Source organism: Corylus avellana, chromosome 3 (genome assembly GCF_965113065.1).
Source record: "Corylus avellana chromosome 3, dhCorAvel1.hap1.2, whole genome shotgun sequence".
Taxonomy (NCBI): domain Eukaryota; kingdom Viridiplantae; phylum Streptophyta; class Magnoliopsida; order Fagales; family Betulaceae; genus Corylus; species Corylus avellana.
The window spans coordinates 29,539,705-29,558,591 of record NC_142492.1 but is presented as its reverse complement, the minus strand read 5'-3'; the positions used below and the strand labels follow the sequence as shown (position 1 = coordinate 29,558,591).

Below are 18,887 nucleotides of genomic sequence, written 5' to 3'. Positions count from 1 at the left end.
GCCGACCGCATTAATTAAATAAGTCATGTTGAAGTTGAAGTTGACCTATATAGTTTTTTATTCATGTTTTAACGTGATTTGAACTCGACACACGAGAAATAATGACAAATAATTTTTTAGATGACCTACCAATCTGACAATAACTTAATACAAAATTAGATAATTAAAATTGAAGAATTTGACTAATTTAATTAAATAAATTGAATTACAATTGACTTTATCTTATCTTGACGAGGGAACATAAATTTCCCCCTATTTGACAATAGGAGCGCCTGGGTGGGTGCCGTGAGGCATAGAACTTAATAGGCTTCAATGGCGACTCTTCTCCAAACTTTCAACGTTGAGACTGATAATATTATAATAATATAATTTTAAAAAGAGCAATGTTAAATCCAGTGTGTTTGATATCTCTAATATTATTATATCAACCAATTACTGGATGGATGAGCTGATCATGAGCAGAGGCAGCATATATAGCGCTCTGCATCTGTAAATTGTAATCTCATTGCTCCTCCTCCTCCTCCTCCGCCTCCTCGATCTTCTATTGTTCTGCCCATATCCATCCATCAATCTCATATTAATATAGAGAGAAACTTTAAATTGATGGTGGGAGGATCATCACCATCACCATCACCAGTTTTAGGCTTTGCCTTTTATGCTGCTTGCATCTTTGGCCAGCTGCTTCACCTTGCTCAAGCTCAAAATGGAACAAGCGCTGTTACAGATCCTGCTGAAGGTATCTCTCTCTCTCTCTCTCTCTCTATTTACTAATTATCCACAAAGAAAAGGAATTACAAGAAAACTATATATATGTGAAGATGGAGTAATCTCTTATATATTTTTGTGATTGATGAGATGATTGAAGTTTGAACTTCAACCTAAATCCTTTCAATAACTGATTTCTGTACGGTTTAATTCTGGTTTGAGGAAGACGATGCTGAACCAATCAAAGAATTGTGCAGAAAACTGGAATATGCAAAATACATTATCCACTTTTTATGTTATCATCATCATCTCCTAGCTACGGCTCAAGCTTTCCTCCGATTTTCCGATGGCACAAATCAACTTCTTTCTCCTCCTCCTCTTTTTTATTTATTTATTTATTTTTAATTTCTAAAATACCCCATAATTTTTACGAATTTTGAGAATACTTCTTTAAAGCTCAAAAACTCTCAATCTCATACTCGATCTTTTATTTTGATGAAATCCATCCCTTCGTTAATTTTTGGCGTTAACTCCTAATAAAAGCTATGAAAAATACCATTAAATTTTTATTTTGTTTTCATTTTGTTTTGTTTTTTTTTTTAATTTTTAATTTAAAATTAAGGATCAATTTGAAATTTTAATAAATGTTATTTCATTCATTTTACGGTTTGTCTTAAAGCTCGAGGGGGAGATTGCATTAAATTAAAAATTTGAGGGTAAAATTAAGAGTTTTTAAATTTTGAAGAGTCTTTTCAAAATGTGTGAAAAGTTTAAGGGGCTTTTGTGAAGTTTTTTCTATTTTTTATTTTTAAAATTTTTTATTTTGGAAAATTAAATAAAGAAAAGAAAAGATAATCTTAATTTCTATGATTTTATAAGTATTGATGTTTAGAGTCTGTTTGGGATTGCGTTTGAGAAATATAGTTTTTAAGTTAAAAAGAGCTTTTAGGCAAAAACTTTATTTTTAAACTTTTTCAAAAAGTGCGTTTTGACAATTTTTAGGTTTTTTGGACCATTAAAAGCGCTTTTAATTTTTTATCGAATGAGTACTTTTTTTTTCAAACAATTTTTTTGAGTATTAAAAGTACTTTTAAATCTCTCAAACACAATTCCAAATAGGCTTTTAGTCTTACGTGTGTGTGTGCAGATATACTCATTTATATTTAATGATTTATTGCCAAGAATAATGTCTACTAAGTCACATCGAAGACATGTGGAACCAAAAATTAGAGAGGATAAGGATGAGGAGACAGGCTGTGCCACTCAACTGTCCTCTCTCTTAGGTGGACGGAAGAAATGAACTTTTCTACGGTTAATATATATATATTTTTTTAATATATTTGGCTAATTTTATCAAACAAATTAATCATTAGATTTATAAATTTATGTGAACCTTACATAAATTCATAATGGACTCCACAAATGTAATGGTTAATTTATTAAATTTCTTAGAGAATATAATCAAAAATATGGATAACTTATTAAAACTGTGTTTGGCAAAGGACTTGAAAAAGGAAGTGAGCCAGAACTGTAACAGATTTGATTGATGAGAGAAAAAAAAGTAAGAATGTTTTATATAAAAAATGAAAAAATTTGTTTTGTAATGATTTTTTATTTAAACAGTAATAAAAAGTAATTGATGTGATGTAAAAAATAAGAATGTTCAAGTTAATTTTTTAAACGTTTTTTTGAATTTTCGGGTCCAATTCGGCCCACTCCTTTGCCAAACACAACCTACGTACCGTCTTTTTGAGCGTTGAGCGTGTGATTTGCTTATTGCCACGCTTCAATTGTTGGTCACCTTAACTAGTGCTATATCTAATAAAGAGGGAGAGAGTCGATGACTTTAATTAAAAATATAATTTATGTATAATAATGGCTATTTGTAGTCTGTATCTTCTCCAACACTCCTATTAAACATATTTTTAAAATATCATTTGTAATATTTTGACATTAAAATGAGCAAAATGTTATGCACACTAAAACTTATAATTTTTTCTTACAAAAAAAAAAAAAAAAAAAACTATAATTTTTTTTTTTTTTTTGACAAAATAATAACTTATGTGTTTTAAGTCAAAGTTGCACGTTTCGATCATGTGGGCCAGTTTCCTTCCATAACATTCTACGGTCAAAATTGTATGGAAGTGTTAGTTCAGTTTAGGTGAGTTAATTAAATGTAATTTCCATATTGCGTAGAACCAAAAAAAAAAAAAAGTGTAATCCCTCTTAGTAATGTATAAGTCCTCTTAGAATTCTCTTAGGGTCATCATAAATGTGATGTGACTTTTAAAATTATCGTTGAATTTGAGATGTAATTTATTGAACTTTGATCTATTGGTGATTTTAAAAGTCACATCATATTTGGGAGGACTCTAAGAAGACTTATAGCATTACTTAATTCCTCTTTACCCAACATTTTTTTTTTTTTTTAAAAAAAGAAGCTCAAAATGTGTTGTTGGATTTTGGTAATTTTGGACTAATAATATTATAAGTTACTTTTGTACATTGGCTTTTAAAATCAACATTGAATTTGTGAAAATATGACCATCTCCAATTCAAATAAGTTATTGTAGATAAGTATTTTTGTCTTTTCACTTTTTTAAGAAACAAAAATACCCGTCCACTATAATTAATTGGATATTATTCCGTTTAAATAAAATAAAAAATATTAATTCAAATTTGTGATTAATCACTATTAAATTTTGACCAAATTGTAATTTTAAAAATCATATTACCTCAATAAAAACACAAGAGTGATGAACACAACTTGTACATTACTTTCATAATTCACATATAGTAACTAACTAGGTGGGATTTGTTTTGTGCGCAAGCAGGAGAGAGATTTGAAAGATTAAAAGATGTATAATTGTGAATTTGATTATTGCAGTAAGGACTTTGAATTCCATATTTCAAGGATGGGGAATCGAAGCAACATCAGGGCAATGGAATATAAGTGGGGAACCATGCAGCGGAGCGGCCATCGGCAATGTCACCATCGATAACACAGATTACAACCCCTTTATCAAATGCGTCTGTACATACGACAATAACGCTACTTGCCACATTACCGAACTGTATGTTCTTCTCTCTTTCTATTTTTCTATCCCATTCCATTTTTGCTTAAAAATTACATTTTTATACATAAAAAGAAAAGCCTCAAGTGCTTCGTGTTCATGCTTGGATATCTGTTTCTTTCTCTATATGGGTTCTATTGATCGTTTCAGTTTCACCAATTCGAAAAAAGAAAAAAGAAAAAAAAGGATTTGTATGCCATGTGTTCGATATTATGTATGACTGGTACTGCAAAGCCCTTATACTTATAACAACAACAGCACGCATTTTATGAAAGATTACGGTAGCAAACTGGGCAGAGCAAAGTGGCGAACGTCACTTAGTTTTGTCTCTGAAAAACAAAAAAGATGACATGGTCAGTCATTTTGTTGAAAATTGAAATAGGCCATCTTTTCTGGACCTACTCCTACGATCAAATTTCTTGCTACTCCAATCTACCCATGCACTCTTCTTTACAGTAGTAACAGGCTGACAACGGTCTAGAAAATAAATAAATACAAACTAGTTGACAACAAAGACTTAGAAAACAATAAAAAATAAAATAAATTGGGAAACTTCACTTAGTCGTATGAATTATCACCCATTTTGCAATATCCTTCTAAAGTTCAAAACCTTTCAATTTAATGTATCGAATTTTTAATTTTTTTCAATGTCTCAGATCCGTTAGGATTTTCCGTTAAGTTTCAACAAAATTCCCAAAATACTTGACTTTTCTTTTTTTTTTTTTTCTTTTTTTTCAAGAAAAGATATTTAAAACTTTCTTTCAAAGATTGAGGCATGGGTATTTTTGCAAATACCGTTAAATTTGGGCCACCGCCTTAATCTTTGCAATTTTTTCATTATTTTTTTTCCTAAAACAAATGAGGGTATTTTGGGTAAGTGAAGTTTCCCAAAGAGATTTTTTATCTTTCAAATTTAGGTCATAAAACAATGCATATTTTGCACAAATTTCAATGAAAAGAAAAAAAAAAAAAAAAAGAAGAAATTTGGCAACAGAAGGCCATGTGGCACAATAAGTAAAATATACACATCAATATTTTTTTTTTTAATAATGTTAGGGGTACTAACTTTTTTACTAACGTATGCTTACTAAACTGATGTATAACTCATTAAATTGAGAAAAATAAAACAATTAATTAAAAGAAATATAACGAATACCAAAATGAGCTTCACATCAGTTTAGTAAGTCTCTGTTGGTAAAAGAGTTAGTACCCCTAATATATATATTTCTGAAATTCCTGATATGGCACTTCTCTTGCCACATGGTCATTTGTTGCCAAATCTCTTTTTATTTTACTTTTTATGAAATTTTTTAGCAAAAATACTTAAAATTTATGAGTGGTATTAGTTACTTATGGAAGTTGTATCAAATTCTTATTTTAATAGTTACTTATTTGAGTTTTCTTAAGGTAGAATGAAAGTTTTTTTTTTTTTTTTTTTTTTTTTTTCTTGTTATATAAGTAATTTGGAATTCCTTATTCAACAACGAGCATGAGTTGGACCTATAAATAAAGTATAGTGGTTTCAGCACAAGTCTGAGAGGGACTTTAGCCTAAAGTCGTCCTCTTTTATGTGGGGAAGCGGCTTGCTAACTTTTGAGGCTGAAAGTGCCCGCGTGAGTTGGGCTTTGGTCTATTGGGACTTAAGTTTGAGCATTTGTCACCACCTCTTATATTGCATCTTTTGTTAGTGGAATTTCTCCCAAAAACTTTTCTCTTATGAAAGTAGATTTTTATGTTGAACCACGTAAATATTGTCTTTTGAGTGTAATTAACTTATTACATTTCCGTCCCCAAGGGGTAGCTCAATCGGCTGGAGACCATGCCTTATAAAGCGAAAGTCACTAGTTTGAATCCTCCCTCCCCCTCTTGTGTGGACATGTCAAAAACAAACTTATTTCATTTCCCTCTTCTCTACTAGATTGTCATCCAAAATTTTATTTTTTTATAATAACCTAGTATGAAAACTTTTTTCCGTCACAATAAATACAAGGGCTCGTTTGGGTGTGCAATTTTTTTTTTCTTCTATTCTACTTAACTTAATTCAAAATTGCGAATATTGAGGAAAAAAAGAGTTGAGATTATGTTTGGGTTGTTTGAAGAATTTAAAATATAATAATAAAAAATCTAATTAAAAAAAAATAAAAAAAAAAATATATATATATATATATATATATATAAATTACAAAAAACAAAAAACAAAAAAAAAAAGAAAAGAAAAAAAAAATATTGGGGGTGGTATTGAACCACCCCTAGGACTAGGAGTGGCTGAGCCACCCCCAAGGCGTTTGGGGTGGCTGAGCCACCCCCCAGTAGCTGCTTGCGGTGGCTTGTTCACCCCTAAATTTTACCTCCGCCACCCCCAAAAAGTGCTTGGAGAGGGTGGATCAGCCACCCTCAAAACTTTCTGGGTGTGGCCGACCTCTAGTTGGGGGTTTAGGAGTGGTGTCGGCCACCACCCCTATATATATATATATATATATATATATATATATATATATATATATATATATATATTTTATTGATTTTTAAAATTTTTATTTAATGTTTTTTTATTAGTTTGGTTGAATAAAGTTAAAATTTTTTGAATTGAGTTGAGTCTTAGTGGTGTCAAATCAACTTAAAAAAGAGAAAAAAGTTGAGAGAAAAGTTGGGAAGAATTACCTTCCCAAACAAGCCTGAGTCTTGAGTAGGCATTCATCTACCACCGTAGATTAAACTTACAATTTTGAACTTCAACTAATTAAATTCACATAAAATGTGAGCAATTTCAATACAAATTGAAGTGCAATCCTTCCATATGATAATCAACTTTTTGGTTTTAAATGACCTTGAAAAGTTCAGTAAAATTATGTTAAGCAACCGACACATAGGTTATGTAATGGCGGACAACTTGCACTTTCAAGTATCTTGAACATCTTGCATGTATTAATCTTCCATTTTTTTGGATTGCTTGTTTCTTGAATTTATTTTGTTTGCAGGAAGGTTTATGCATTGAGTGTTGTCGGTGTAATCCCAGAAGAGCTATGGACTCTAAATTTCCTCACCAATCTGTATGGTTTATTCTTTAATGTTTGTTTAGTTGGGTTTTGCATGAATTTTGGTTTCTTTCTTTCTCATGTAAGCTAGGATTGAACTTAGACCTTGAATTTGTGGTTCACAATATCAACCAATTGAAATTTATGCTAGATGTGTTCTGCTAGTTTTCCACAATGGTCCATTTGCTTTGGGCACTGTTAAATATGCTAAGCTTCCTCCATTTCTTACAGGATTTTGTCCCAAAATTACTTGACGGGTAACCTGTCTGCTTCCATCAGCAATCTAACTCTCTTGCAATACCTGTAAGCCCATCTTACTTTGATTTGAAACTCCTAGGACATAGTACATTAATATTATTTAACCTTTCCTGTTTTTCTGATGTTTAATGCATTAGGACTCTTGGTATTAATGCATTATCAGGGGAGCTTCCAAAGGAACTTGGAAACCTTACCGAATTAAAATCATTGTAAGTCATACTCATTCTCAATTTCGTAAGTCATCTATGTGGTGTCTTGGTTTTGTTGCTTTTCTACAGATATTTGTGATCTTTTTAAAATGAGACTCATTTGTTCCTGTTGCCTTTATCTTTAGATGGTAGTAGGTTTAAAGAGGTGTTTTCACAAAATAGCATGCCTGTTCTGTTGCTTTCTGCATTTCATATACCTGATCTTGATTTTCTGAACCTGAGAGAATAAAATCATTCACTTATAATTCATTTATTGTTTCACTTGTTAAATTTGCAGGTCGTTTTCATCAAACAACTTCTCTGGCTCTCTGCCATCTGAGCTTGGGAATTTAGTGAATTTAGAACAAATGTAAGTTCTAGTACAATGCAGAAATTCTTTTTTACTGTAAGTCCACAAAACCATTAGATTGCAATATGTAGCCAGGTGATGAAGACTTTGCAAATGGTTCTAATAAAGCTACTACTCTGAGACTCAAGATTATAAGAACTTTGTGACAGCCAATCTTATAATATGCCATATTAAACGGTTTTGCATATGCAAGACTTTGTCTTTTTACTTTTTCGCATGCTAGAGTAAATTAGTAGCGGCAGAAATGATTTGGTTTATATGACATGGCTATTGTAGAGAGTTGATGCCAGCAATCACATTTTACTATGATATTTAATTTGTATATACCATGAGAAATTTTGAAAATTATTCTCTTGAAAAGTTAGCTTGAGAGCTGTCTTTCGGTTGTTAAATCCATTATCTAATGTTACTAAATTTTCATATGAGCTGAGGATAGGCTGTTATCAGTAGATTCATGTAAGTTGTTTGCCTTGACAGCTACTTTGATAGTTCTGGAGTTAGTGGTGAGATTCCTTCCACATTTGCTGACTTACGAAACCTCCAAACAATGTAAGAACTTCTTGTCTTCTTTTCCCAGTTGAAGGCTTTCTAAAATGTACATATAGTTAAACATAAAAACAAAAACTGCAACTGAATTGTTTGAGGAAATACTTCTTTTCATCTCAGGTGGGCATCAGACACTGAACTCACAGGCAGGATACCCGACTTCATAGGGAATTGGTCAAAGCTTAGTGACTTGTAAGACGATATTGCTAGCCTTAGCCTTAGCCTTGGGTTTTTTTTTTTTTTTTTTTTTTGGTCTTTGTTTAATCATCCTTGACAAGGCTCAAGCATTCATTACAACACAATGTCAATAAGAAACATTATTGTTGTAAGACTTATGATTGAGCTAATTTTAATATGTACTTGTTTATTCTACACGAAAGATGCATTATTCACAATTTCTGATCAACTACTCCCAAATGCTATTTTAGGAGGCTTCAAGGGAACTCTTTCCAAGGTCCCATACCCTCAACATTTTCCAATTTGACTTCTCTGTCACAGTTGTGAGTGTCTGCATCTTTTAGTTAACTTTTAATTTTTTATTGTGTATATATTTTTTATTTTTCCATTTTGCAGATCTTAACAAACTGATGTCCGATATTACTGTAGGAGAATAGGTGATTTATCTAATGGGAGCTCTTCACTGGCATTCATAAAGAATATGAAGTCTCTAAGTTTCTTGTAAGGCAACATCGTAGAGGATATGTAGGATATATGTTTTTTTCCCTTCTTTGTTGCTTCCTGAATATGGTATAACACTTTAGTTACATGCATTGCAGAGAGCTGAGGAACAATAACATTTCTGATTCAATTCCATCCAATATAGGAGAATACCAAAAATTGACGCAGCTGTAAGTAATAGCCATTGGTTGGTAACTCTTTAGATTCATGCAGGGCTTGCACCATTTTCCAAAGCTATAAAAGCAGGAACCTCTCTATTATTTGTTAGATTGGACCAACTCAACCTGAAAAAAATAATTTGTAATGATTGCTGTACTAAAATCTAAGGACTGTTCAAGTTTTGACATAATTATCAGGTTATTTCTCCCAGCTTAAAAAAAATCTGAACTTACCCGGTTTGTAATCAACTTAGGACGACTGCATAGTATATCATACACATCCGATTTCTTTTCGTCTTCATTTATCTTTACTCCGTCCTCCTCTTGTTCCTTCTATCTTGTTTAGATGATGTGTAAGGCTTAAATTTTGTCTGCTCCAGTTGCATGAGAATCATAAGTGTTAATCATTTCTTGTTGATAACTGGTTTTATATATCTCACATCCATTTCATAGTTGCTGTTGTATCAGTCCATGTGACAGTATTATATATCTTTTCAGGGATTTGAGCTTCAACAATATAACTGGGCAGATTCCTGACTCCCTTTTCAATTTGAGTTCGCTCTCGTACTTGTAATATGCCTTACTTGCTAGCTGCACAGTATACATCCCAACATACTCCTATTTGTATTGAAGCATGTATTGTTTCCTTCATTATCAGGTTTCTTGGAAATAATAAGTTAAACGGCACCCTGCCTGCACAAAAAAGTGCGAATCTTCTCAACATGTAAGTGTATAAGACATTATGTGCATTCACAATATTATAGTGCATTTAAAATGGAGTTTTCTAACAACTGGTTTTCAACTGTAAAAATCATCCCTTTTTGGTTGATTAAATTTATTAAGTTTTTCTAAATGGTTTGATGCATATATACCTAGGAATTATATTCTATCTAATGTTGAGCAGTAGTACAGAATCCTATGATCCTATCCCTTATTGAAGATATGCTATTTTAGGGTAGCCCGAGTTACACATCTTAAAATCTTGTTTGAGCTAAGGGAACACTTATACAGTGAGATATACCAATCATATTGGAGAAGATGTAAAATGAGATCATAAATCTAGGTTCTACACTCAAGTTAATACAAGTTTTGATCTCCATGCAATAAATTACTGATTACTCTAAACGATTAATTGTTTCCTTTTCCTCTTTTGGATTTTCAGTTTTTCTGAAAGCAATTATAGAGTAAATTCTGATCACCACAAGAATGATTTGTACTGTCTTAATTTTATAGTATTTCAAAATTTAAATGTAGGTGAGAATGCAGAGTCATTTCAATTAAAAACTTGAAACTCTTAATAGGATTTTCCCTATTTGGAGCTCTTGTATTTACCTATTTGAACTATCACAACCTTATCTAGATATATGGATTTAGCTAATAGCATAAACAAGTGTAGCATTATGAGGAAAAATAGAAAATAGAGGTTTTGGATTTAAAATTGAGGGGTCAAATTCCAATTTTATTTATTTATCCTAATTAACTAATTAATGTCACTTGGCTAATGCCTAATTGTACTGTTCATGGCATTGTTTAGTGGTTGGATGGAGCAAGCATGTACCTAACATACTTGAAATGTTATGCTTTCAGTGATTTGTCGTACAATAACTTGGTGGGAAGCTTTCCTTCTTGGATCAGTGAAGAAAATTTACAACTGTATGTTTACTTCATAGTGTCTATTATATTCGAATGTTTTCTATATTTTCTATTTATTTTTCCAATATTTATTACCTTCTACTCTCGATTAACATTTTTTATTAACAATTGTATAAAAATCTTGAATTTTGAATATGGCCTTGCATACTCTGCATTCACTAATGATGAAACTGACATTTGGATCATATGGGTATACTATGCAGCAATGTAGTTTCCAACAACTTCACAATAGAAAGTTCAAACAGCAGGTAAATCTTTCCAGATTATAGTTTCTACTTTTAGTGGTTGAATTTTTTGCCAAGATGAATCTGGAACAAAACAAATTATTGTTTCCAATCCAGTTAAAAATGTTATTGGTCTCATTGTAATTTGACTCTTGTAAACTACCTATTTGGTCAATTATGGCCATGAGGGTGTTCGAAACTGATAAATCATGAGGCTCTCAACATGCTAATGTGTCCTCAAGTACATTTATGAACAAATTTTTCATTTTTTAATTTTTAATGTGGAGCATAAATCATCATTAACTCTTTTCTTCTGATAATTATAATGTTTTACTAGCATTAAATTATAAATAGAAAACTAATTAGCTATTGTTTAGCATGTAAATTACTTAAAATGTCCATTAAAAGGAGGACCATTGGTGGTTGTTATTGGAGTGGGAGCGTGGCATGGCAAGGTAAGGAAGTAACTGATGGAGAAGAAGCCAAACTGGTCTATTAAGCATAGTTAAGCTTACAAATAAATAAATCACTTCATCCCTAATCTTCCCCATGCCATGACTTCTATAAGTTAGAAAAATCTCATGCTTAAGATTGTTATGCGTTTTTTTTTTCCCTTTACCTTTGTGGTATTCTTGTGTCATGGTGTAATAATATTATGTGATAGCCAAATCAATGCTATTAAATATGGGATAACTAAAAGGCCCAGAAGAAAAAAATATGTGATACCTAAATATTTGTACCTTATCTACACATTGTTTCAAACTTAGATCTGTTAAGGGAGATTCCGTCACAAACTCCAACAGCTAGCTAGTCATCATGTACCAAAATATGCAAATTGAAGAATTCATTTTATGAATTAGAAGGGGTCAAGCCAGGTTATGTCATCTTAATGAGATTTATACAGTCAAATGTCTGTCCTGGCTGAGCATCTATGTTCTCCTGATACAGGACATTGGGAACTAATCTAGAGCATTTAGCCAATTTGATACCTAGCAAGGAGTACTATCGAACCCCAATTGAGTATAGGAAACTTTATTCTGTGACATCATTTCTATCTAAAAAAACCAAAAAATAAAAGATAAGGTTAGATTTAACAACAAATGTAAAATCAATTCTTTCTAAATATTATACATTTCTCTTCATGGAAATTTTCTGTCCTGTCTAGGATCAATTGCGAAATCTTTTACTTGTACTGATTGCAATTACTATCTTGCATTAGACAACCAAACACATTTCACATTCAAAGGACCCTCTTTCATCATGGGGCAATCATGCGTTAGTATTATTAGGAGAATGCTTATTTGCGTATCACCAAGGGACCGTTTCTCTTATCAGGAGTTAAACTTAATCCCAATAAGAATATTTTGTATGAGTCTGACATAGGTGCTTATAATTTGAGTTTCATGTGCAACATTAAATACAATATTCTTTGTCTAAGTTCGTTTCCTTTTGCTTTAGTGCTTTGCCTTCAGGATTGAACTGCCTACAACGAGGCTTTCCTTGCAATCGAGGCACATGTAAGTACAGTTAAAAGCATACTCTTGATTACTAGATTGGAAAGGATTATTAGGTACTAAGGCAAATATTGTGAAAGCTTGGATTTGAATATATTAATCTTTCTTCTAAGTCAAATATTGAACTTTTTTAAAGATGAACTGAACTATTTTAGTTTCATAGTAAAGGACTAGTAGACTTGAATTAGGCTTTTACTTGAACCATATCCAATGTTGAAATGCATAACATGCTTAAGAACACATCAGGATATATATACATGATCCAACCTTGTACAATTTAATCACCTGTTCTGAGCTTACACATTGATTATGTGCTTCTTTTGTATTGGATTTCAGATTATAACTTTAGCATTAAGTGTGGTGGTCCTCAGATTACATCTTCTAGTGGTATTGTCTATGAGAGGGATAACGAGACACTTGGTCCAGCCACATATTATGTGACCAACACAGACAGGTGGGCTGTTAGCAATGTTGGATATTTCAGTGGGAGCAATGATCCCCAGTACACAAGGACTTTGTTATCTCAATTCCCAAGTATAGACTCAGAGCTGTTCCAGACAGCTAGACTCTCTGCTTCATCATTAAGGTACTATGGCTTGGGGCTTCAGAACGGGAACTACACTGTAAGGCTCCAGTTTGTAGAAACAGATTTTCCAGATACATCCACCTGGCAAAGTCTTGGGAGGCGTGTCTTTGATATTTATATGCAGGTCTGGATCATATTATTGAATTGTTTTAGATCAAAGTGTTCTCTTTGGAAATGATTTTTCATTACCTTCTAAGTTCTTTCAACCCAATGTATATTATTTTTCTTTCAATAAGCATGATTTAAAAAAATAAAAAATAAAAAAATAAAAAATAAACAAATAAACCGATAAGATAGATTGTGTAGAATGATAATAATCGTACATCTTGATCGGGGATTATGATGGTCTCAAAAAGACTGAAACATGCAACAATCCATGTGAGTCTATATTTCTTGGACAAAGATTTTTAAAATTCTTAACATATTGTATGGAGTAGATTTATTCAAAATCTCAACCATTATTTTTTAATTAAATTTTGGAGATTCTATTTTATTAATTTTTATGATAAATAATAAGATGATAAATGATAAGTGATATATACTGATACAACAAAATCCTCATCAATAGTTAAGAAAATTTATTAGTAGAATGCCAATTTTAAGAGATCATGATGGATATCTCTCAACCAAAACAGAAAAAAAAAAAAAAAAAAAGTGTTTCTTAACAAATTTATTGACGGTCTTATACATCAATCAAGAAGTTACCTTGGATATGATGGACATTGGCGTCATTTGTGTTTTTGTTTAAAGGTTTGACTCTGTTTATTCCAGGGGAATCGTTTATTAAAGGATTTTGACATACGAAAGGAGGCTGGTGGAGTCTCTTTGCAACCCGTTCAGAAGGAATTTCAGGTCCAGGTATCAGAAAACTACCTTGAAATCCATCTCTTTTGGGCTGGAAAAGGAACCTGCTGCATACCTCGTCAAGGAACTTATGGACCTTCTATTTCAGCCATCAGTGCTACCCCAGGTAATATAGTGCAAAAATTGTAGTTGCAATTCAGAAGATTAAGAACATGCTGTTGATGGCCTTGCTTTTGTGTAGACTTTACACCCACAGGTGATAACAAACTTCCAAGCAGCAAAAAGAATAATAGGACTGGTCTGATCGTAGGTGTTGTTGTTGGTGCTGGAGTTTTAAGCTTTCTGTCTGTTTTTGTGGTTTTCTATATTGTTCGAAGAAGAAAACAGCTTCCAACCAGTGATGATGCGGGTAAGTCAAAAGTCATATTGTATGTCTATTCTAGTTGTCAAAGTTCATTCATTTTTTAGTCTACATATTAGAAATATGCAACTTTTGCTTATGTGTGAGTCTATATTATTTATTTATTAGTGAGGTAGAAATTGTGTTAAGTAGAAATTGCAGTGTATCATATCATGTTTATGACAACAGCTACGTCAAGGCAATTTTACCAAAACCTCTTCTATATGTCTGCTAAATAATACAGACACACACATACACAACAGCAAAGAGTAGGGTAAAATGTAAGTTACTTCGCTGATAAAACCCCATTCTATAGACAACTTTCTATATATATTCTTGCTACTGAATCTCCGATCTTCAGTGCAACAACATTTTGGACTAAAACACATTGATGATTATTTCTTAACAAAAGGAGACATCCTCAATTTAACATGTAAAACTATACCGCATTTTCACTCACAAACCACTGAAGCAAATTGATAAGCAGATCAACCTGTGTTTATGTTGAAAATGCAGAGCTCTTGGGAATAGATGTTAAAACATTCACTTTCAGCTACGCTGAACTAAAGACAGCTACAGAAGAATTTAGTCCTGCTAACAAGCTTGGAGAGGGAGGATTTGGACCTGTCTTTAAGGTAAGTCCTTATTCTAATCTAGGACAAAAAGTGGCTGAACCTATGTTAGTGGACAAAAATTTAGTTGACTATCTGATATAACTCTAGAGCTGTTATATATCTATTGCAATTTCCAAGAAGTAATGAAGCAAAACTCGCAACATCACCTTTCCACGATTTCTTTTCTTTTCTTTTATTTATTGTTCCTTATGTTTCCTGCCTTTCTTTTTTTTTTTTTTTTTAGGTGAAATTGCATGCACTCCTTACCATGGTATCTTGTGCTTATGATTGGCAAGATGCTGACAATTGCAATTGTTGTAGAAGTGAAACAAAAATACTTAAAGATTCATAATATGATGTCCGGATCCGGATTCTCTGTTATTCCTTCCACAAAGAAAGGGGCTGGGTAATAATAGAGGCATTGTGAGGGGGACTTCCTTGCCCAAAGAGGAGGGGGCAAGGATAAGAGGGATCCTCAATTGCTGGAGTTCCCTGTCCTGTGATATCCATAACCCTTTTCTATTTCTTCTACCAGTTCTAATACACTTGCATTTTCTATTATGGTTATCTTTTGACCTTAGTTAAAGTTGAAAGATATTCAAAGTTCTTAATCAAATGAAGAAAGAAGAAACATATTTTGTAGTTATTTTCTGATTCACGCCACTTTCCCAAATTCAAACTTGTATAAGTTGCCATATTATAATCCTTACACTTTTTCTTTTTTTAAATTTCTTTGGTCTGGTTACACATACTCAAAATTATGGTTTTTATTCCTCTTTTAGGGCTACCTTGGAATTAGGACTCTTCAATGCAACTTGTTCTTTACATTCAGTATGCTAAAAGAAGAAAGCATTCTATGGTGAAATTAGGTCCATTATATCTCAATTAGCTAGAAATTTCTATTAAAAATTAGTGATTAACAGAAAAAAAAAAAAAAAGAAAAAAAAGAAAAAAAGAAGAAGAAGAAGTTTATAGAGAGTGAAGGATTGCATATATATATATATATATATATATATATATATATAAAGTAAAATTTTGAACTGATGATTTCAGCAATTTTATTTTTTTCATGGATGGTGTAAAGTTTAAGTTGTGTAAATTAAATTTATTTAAGCCATCCACCCTACTCAGCCAGACTATCATTTTCTATTTACATTGATAGATCAAAATCATCCCTGTAGATGACTAATTGTTTTTAAAAATATTTTCTGTCACATTTTTTTTTTCTGACACTTTGTACTAAATAGGGAACACTGCTTGATGGGAGAGTAATTGCTGTGAAGCAACTATCTGTAGTATCACACCAAGGAAAGAACCAGTTCATAACGGAGATTGCTACTATATCTGCTGTGCAACACCGCAACCTTGTGAAATTGTACGGATGTTGCATTGAGGGAGATCAACGACTACTTGTTTATGAGTATCTAGAGAATAGAAGTCTTGATCAAGCGCTATTTGGTATGTGAATGCGTCTTTGCACTTGCTCTCTCTCTCTCTCTCTCTCTATATATATATATATATATGCACGTGTGTGTGTTTATTTGTGTATGCATGTGTTATGTATTAAGCAGATTAAGTTTTATATGCTTGCATGAGGCAGGTAAAAGAAGTTTGAATCTCGACTGGTCAACACGTTTTGATATATGCTTGGGTGTAGCAAGAGGTTTAGCATATCTTCATGAGGAGTCACGACTTCGAATTGTGCACAGAGATGTGAAGGCCAGTAATATCCTGCTTGACTCTGATCTCATCCCCAAAATATCAGACTTTGGCTTGGCCAAGCTTTACGACGATAAAAAGACCCACATAAGCACCCGTGTTGCAGGAACTATGTAAGATCATGAAGGCTTAGTTGGGCACCTTGTCTTTCTGAACTATATAATCCTTTATTTTGTCTTTTTTTTAAGCTATCTTGTACTAATTTTTGCATATGATTATTACTGATGTAGTGGGTATCTTGCACCGGAGTACGCCATGCGTGGGCACCTTACGGAGAAGGCTGATGTGTTTGCCTTTGGTGTTGTGGCTCTAGAAATTGTTAGCGGGAGGCCAAATGCTGACTCAAGCTTGGAAGAAGAGAAAGTATATCTTCTTGAATGGGTACGAACAATATTTTTGTGCTCCATGTTTCCATTGTTACCTGTCTTCTAATGAGATGGATTTTTCAGTCCACTTCGAAAAGTTCCAGTAGCATTTATCTTTCTGTAGCTATGGGTTCCAGGTTAAAACAGTCATGACCATCCATACTTTGATTAAAACAAGATTAAAACTTTGATCATATTAGGAGGAAATTCTGGGTGTCTCAAGGCAGCAGAATAATTTTACCTGCTTATACAGAGCATCCAAAAATGAGTCCAGTAGCATACTTAGCAGGAAATGAAATGAGTCTCCGTAGGCAAATCTCCCCTAGTAAGACCGTACTTTTGTGACTCACACTTTGAAATGGCCTTTGTCGAAGTTATTTTTGAAATTCAAGATAAGACATAAGTTCTATTTTACTTTGTGATGATCCCGATTTATGAAGTGTACACTAAACTTCATTGATAGTGAAATGTCAATCTGGATGTGTCGGTTATCCATATGGCACAGCACATTTTACATAAGAGTGCTTAAAACAGAGTGACTTTGTAGAATTACAAAATGAGCCTGAGGAAGAGTTACGAAAATCGACTGGATTTATCTAGATCTTCTGCAAAATATAGTTGCCTCCTTGAAACAATTAGAATACTCACTTCCGACAGGTTTATACTAAATTCTGAACCGTTAAGACTCATTGAAACAATTGGACTGCTCACATCCACCACCTTTACAGTAGCATATTCCTCATTGTAACAATTGGAATACTCGCCACCACCATTTTTGTACTATATTCTGAAGCCTGATAACACATATCCTTCTCAGGCTTGGCATTTACATGAAAGCAACTGTGAAGTCGGTCTTATAGACTCTACATTATCAACGTTCAATGAGGAAGAAGTAAAGCGCATGATAGGAGTATCTCTTTTGTGCACACAAGCATCCCCAACGTTACGGCCATCAATGTCTCGTGTGGTGGCAATGCTGTCGGGAGATATTGAAGTGAGCTCTGTAACTTCAAGGCCTGGATATTTGACTGACTGGAAATTTGATGATGAAAGCAGCTTAATGAGTGATGTTGCAATCCATGCTAGCAATTTCAACTCATTAGCAAGTACAAGCATAATGGGTGATGCAGAGAATTCACCAGCAAATGTTTCTAAACCCATGCTCGATGAGATTATCAAAGAGGGTAGGTGAGAATCGATTTTTTTTTTTTTTCCTTTGGGTAAATTTACAAACTTTGTATTGTTCAATTCCAGGCATAATATGTGATTATGCAATTTTAGATCTACTTGATTGTAAATTAATTTTTTTTCATTTTATTTTTTCCTGAGGTATTTGCACCCTCCTTGCATGTTAGTATAGACTATTGAGGTGCAGACATTAAGGCACTAATTCAAGAAGGCCTTCACACTGAGGTGGAAACTACAAGTTTGTCTTATAAGCCCCCTTTACTGTCGGGAAATTCTTTAACAAATTGTTTAGATGGAGTGATTTGGAATGGGTGGAACAAACAGAGTAGGGCTCCATTTCTGTCCCCTGAATCCCTGATTAATTAGGGTGAGATTTCATTTTGATCCATTCAACAAATATAAGCACAAACAAAAGAGAACGAAAATGATAATCAATCTGTCTGTTTAAGGCGAAAAGAAAATAAGGGTTAGGGAAAGAAGTTTAGATCTTCTAGTCGTAAGAACAATTCCTGTACACTGGTAATGTGAATAGGACTCGTCAAAGCTTTTATATAGTTTTGAATAGTACAAGTCATTACCCTATTTTCATGTAAAATTTAATTATATTCCTTCGGGTGGAAACCCTCCTGTGGGTTGGCCATTAGTTTCAAAGGTAAATCCCTTCGCAGCCTAGTAGCTAAAATGATGTTTGCAGCAACAGTTTATGGAATTTGGCGTGAGAGAAACGCTAGAATGGTTCAGGGAGTTGGTAATGTGTCTTTTTTATGAGATTGTGTATTGGGTGAGGGCTAGGATCAAACTCCCTACA

General features: G+C 32.9%; 1 protein-coding gene across 1 annotated transcript; it reads left to right on the top strand.

The window, feature by feature from the left end:
• The first annotated feature begins 431 nt into the window (after positions 1 to 431).
• LOC132176696 (putative LRR receptor-like serine/threonine-protein kinase At1g56140) lies at positions 432 to 18,345 on the top strand. The gene is made up of 24 exons (XM_088514053.1): positions 432 to 736; positions 3,593 to 3,779; positions 6,758 to 6,829; positions 7,046 to 7,117; positions 7,210 to 7,281; positions 7,559 to 7,630; positions 8,108 to 8,179; positions 8,297 to 8,368; positions 8,605 to 8,676; positions 8,783 to 8,854; positions 8,953 to 9,024; positions 9,511 to 9,582; positions 9,671 to 9,736; positions 10,600 to 10,665; positions 10,869 to 10,913; positions 12,348 to 12,406; positions 12,740 to 13,113; positions 13,761 to 13,959; positions 14,035 to 14,202; positions 14,710 to 14,828; positions 16,055 to 16,265; positions 16,408 to 16,639; positions 16,757 to 16,907; positions 17,709 to 18,345. Exons 1-24 carry the CDS (start codon positions 604 to 606, stop codon positions 18,081 to 18,083), a joined length of 3,105 nt encoding a protein of 1,034 aa, XP_088370179.1. The 5' UTR covers positions 432 to 603; the 3' UTR covers positions 18,084 to 18,345.
• Positions 18,346 to 18,887: the final 542 nt, after the last annotated feature.

What these genes read in the sequence shown, in the direction of transcription:
- LOC132176696 (XM_088514053.1), top strand. Translation starts at nt 604, where the DNA reads ATGGTGGGAGGATCATCACCATCACCATCACCAGTTTTAGGCTTTGCC. An exon ending in ACTTGCCACATTACCGAACT is followed by an intron (nt 3,780 to 6,757) that starts GTATGTTCTTCT and finishes TTTTGTTTGCAG; the next exon opens with GAAGGTTTATGCATTGAGTG. An exon ending in ATGAAGTCTCTAAGTTTCTT is followed by an intron (nt 8,855 to 8,952) that starts GTAAGGCAACAT and finishes CATGCATTGCAG; the next exon opens with AGAGCTGAGGAACAATAACA.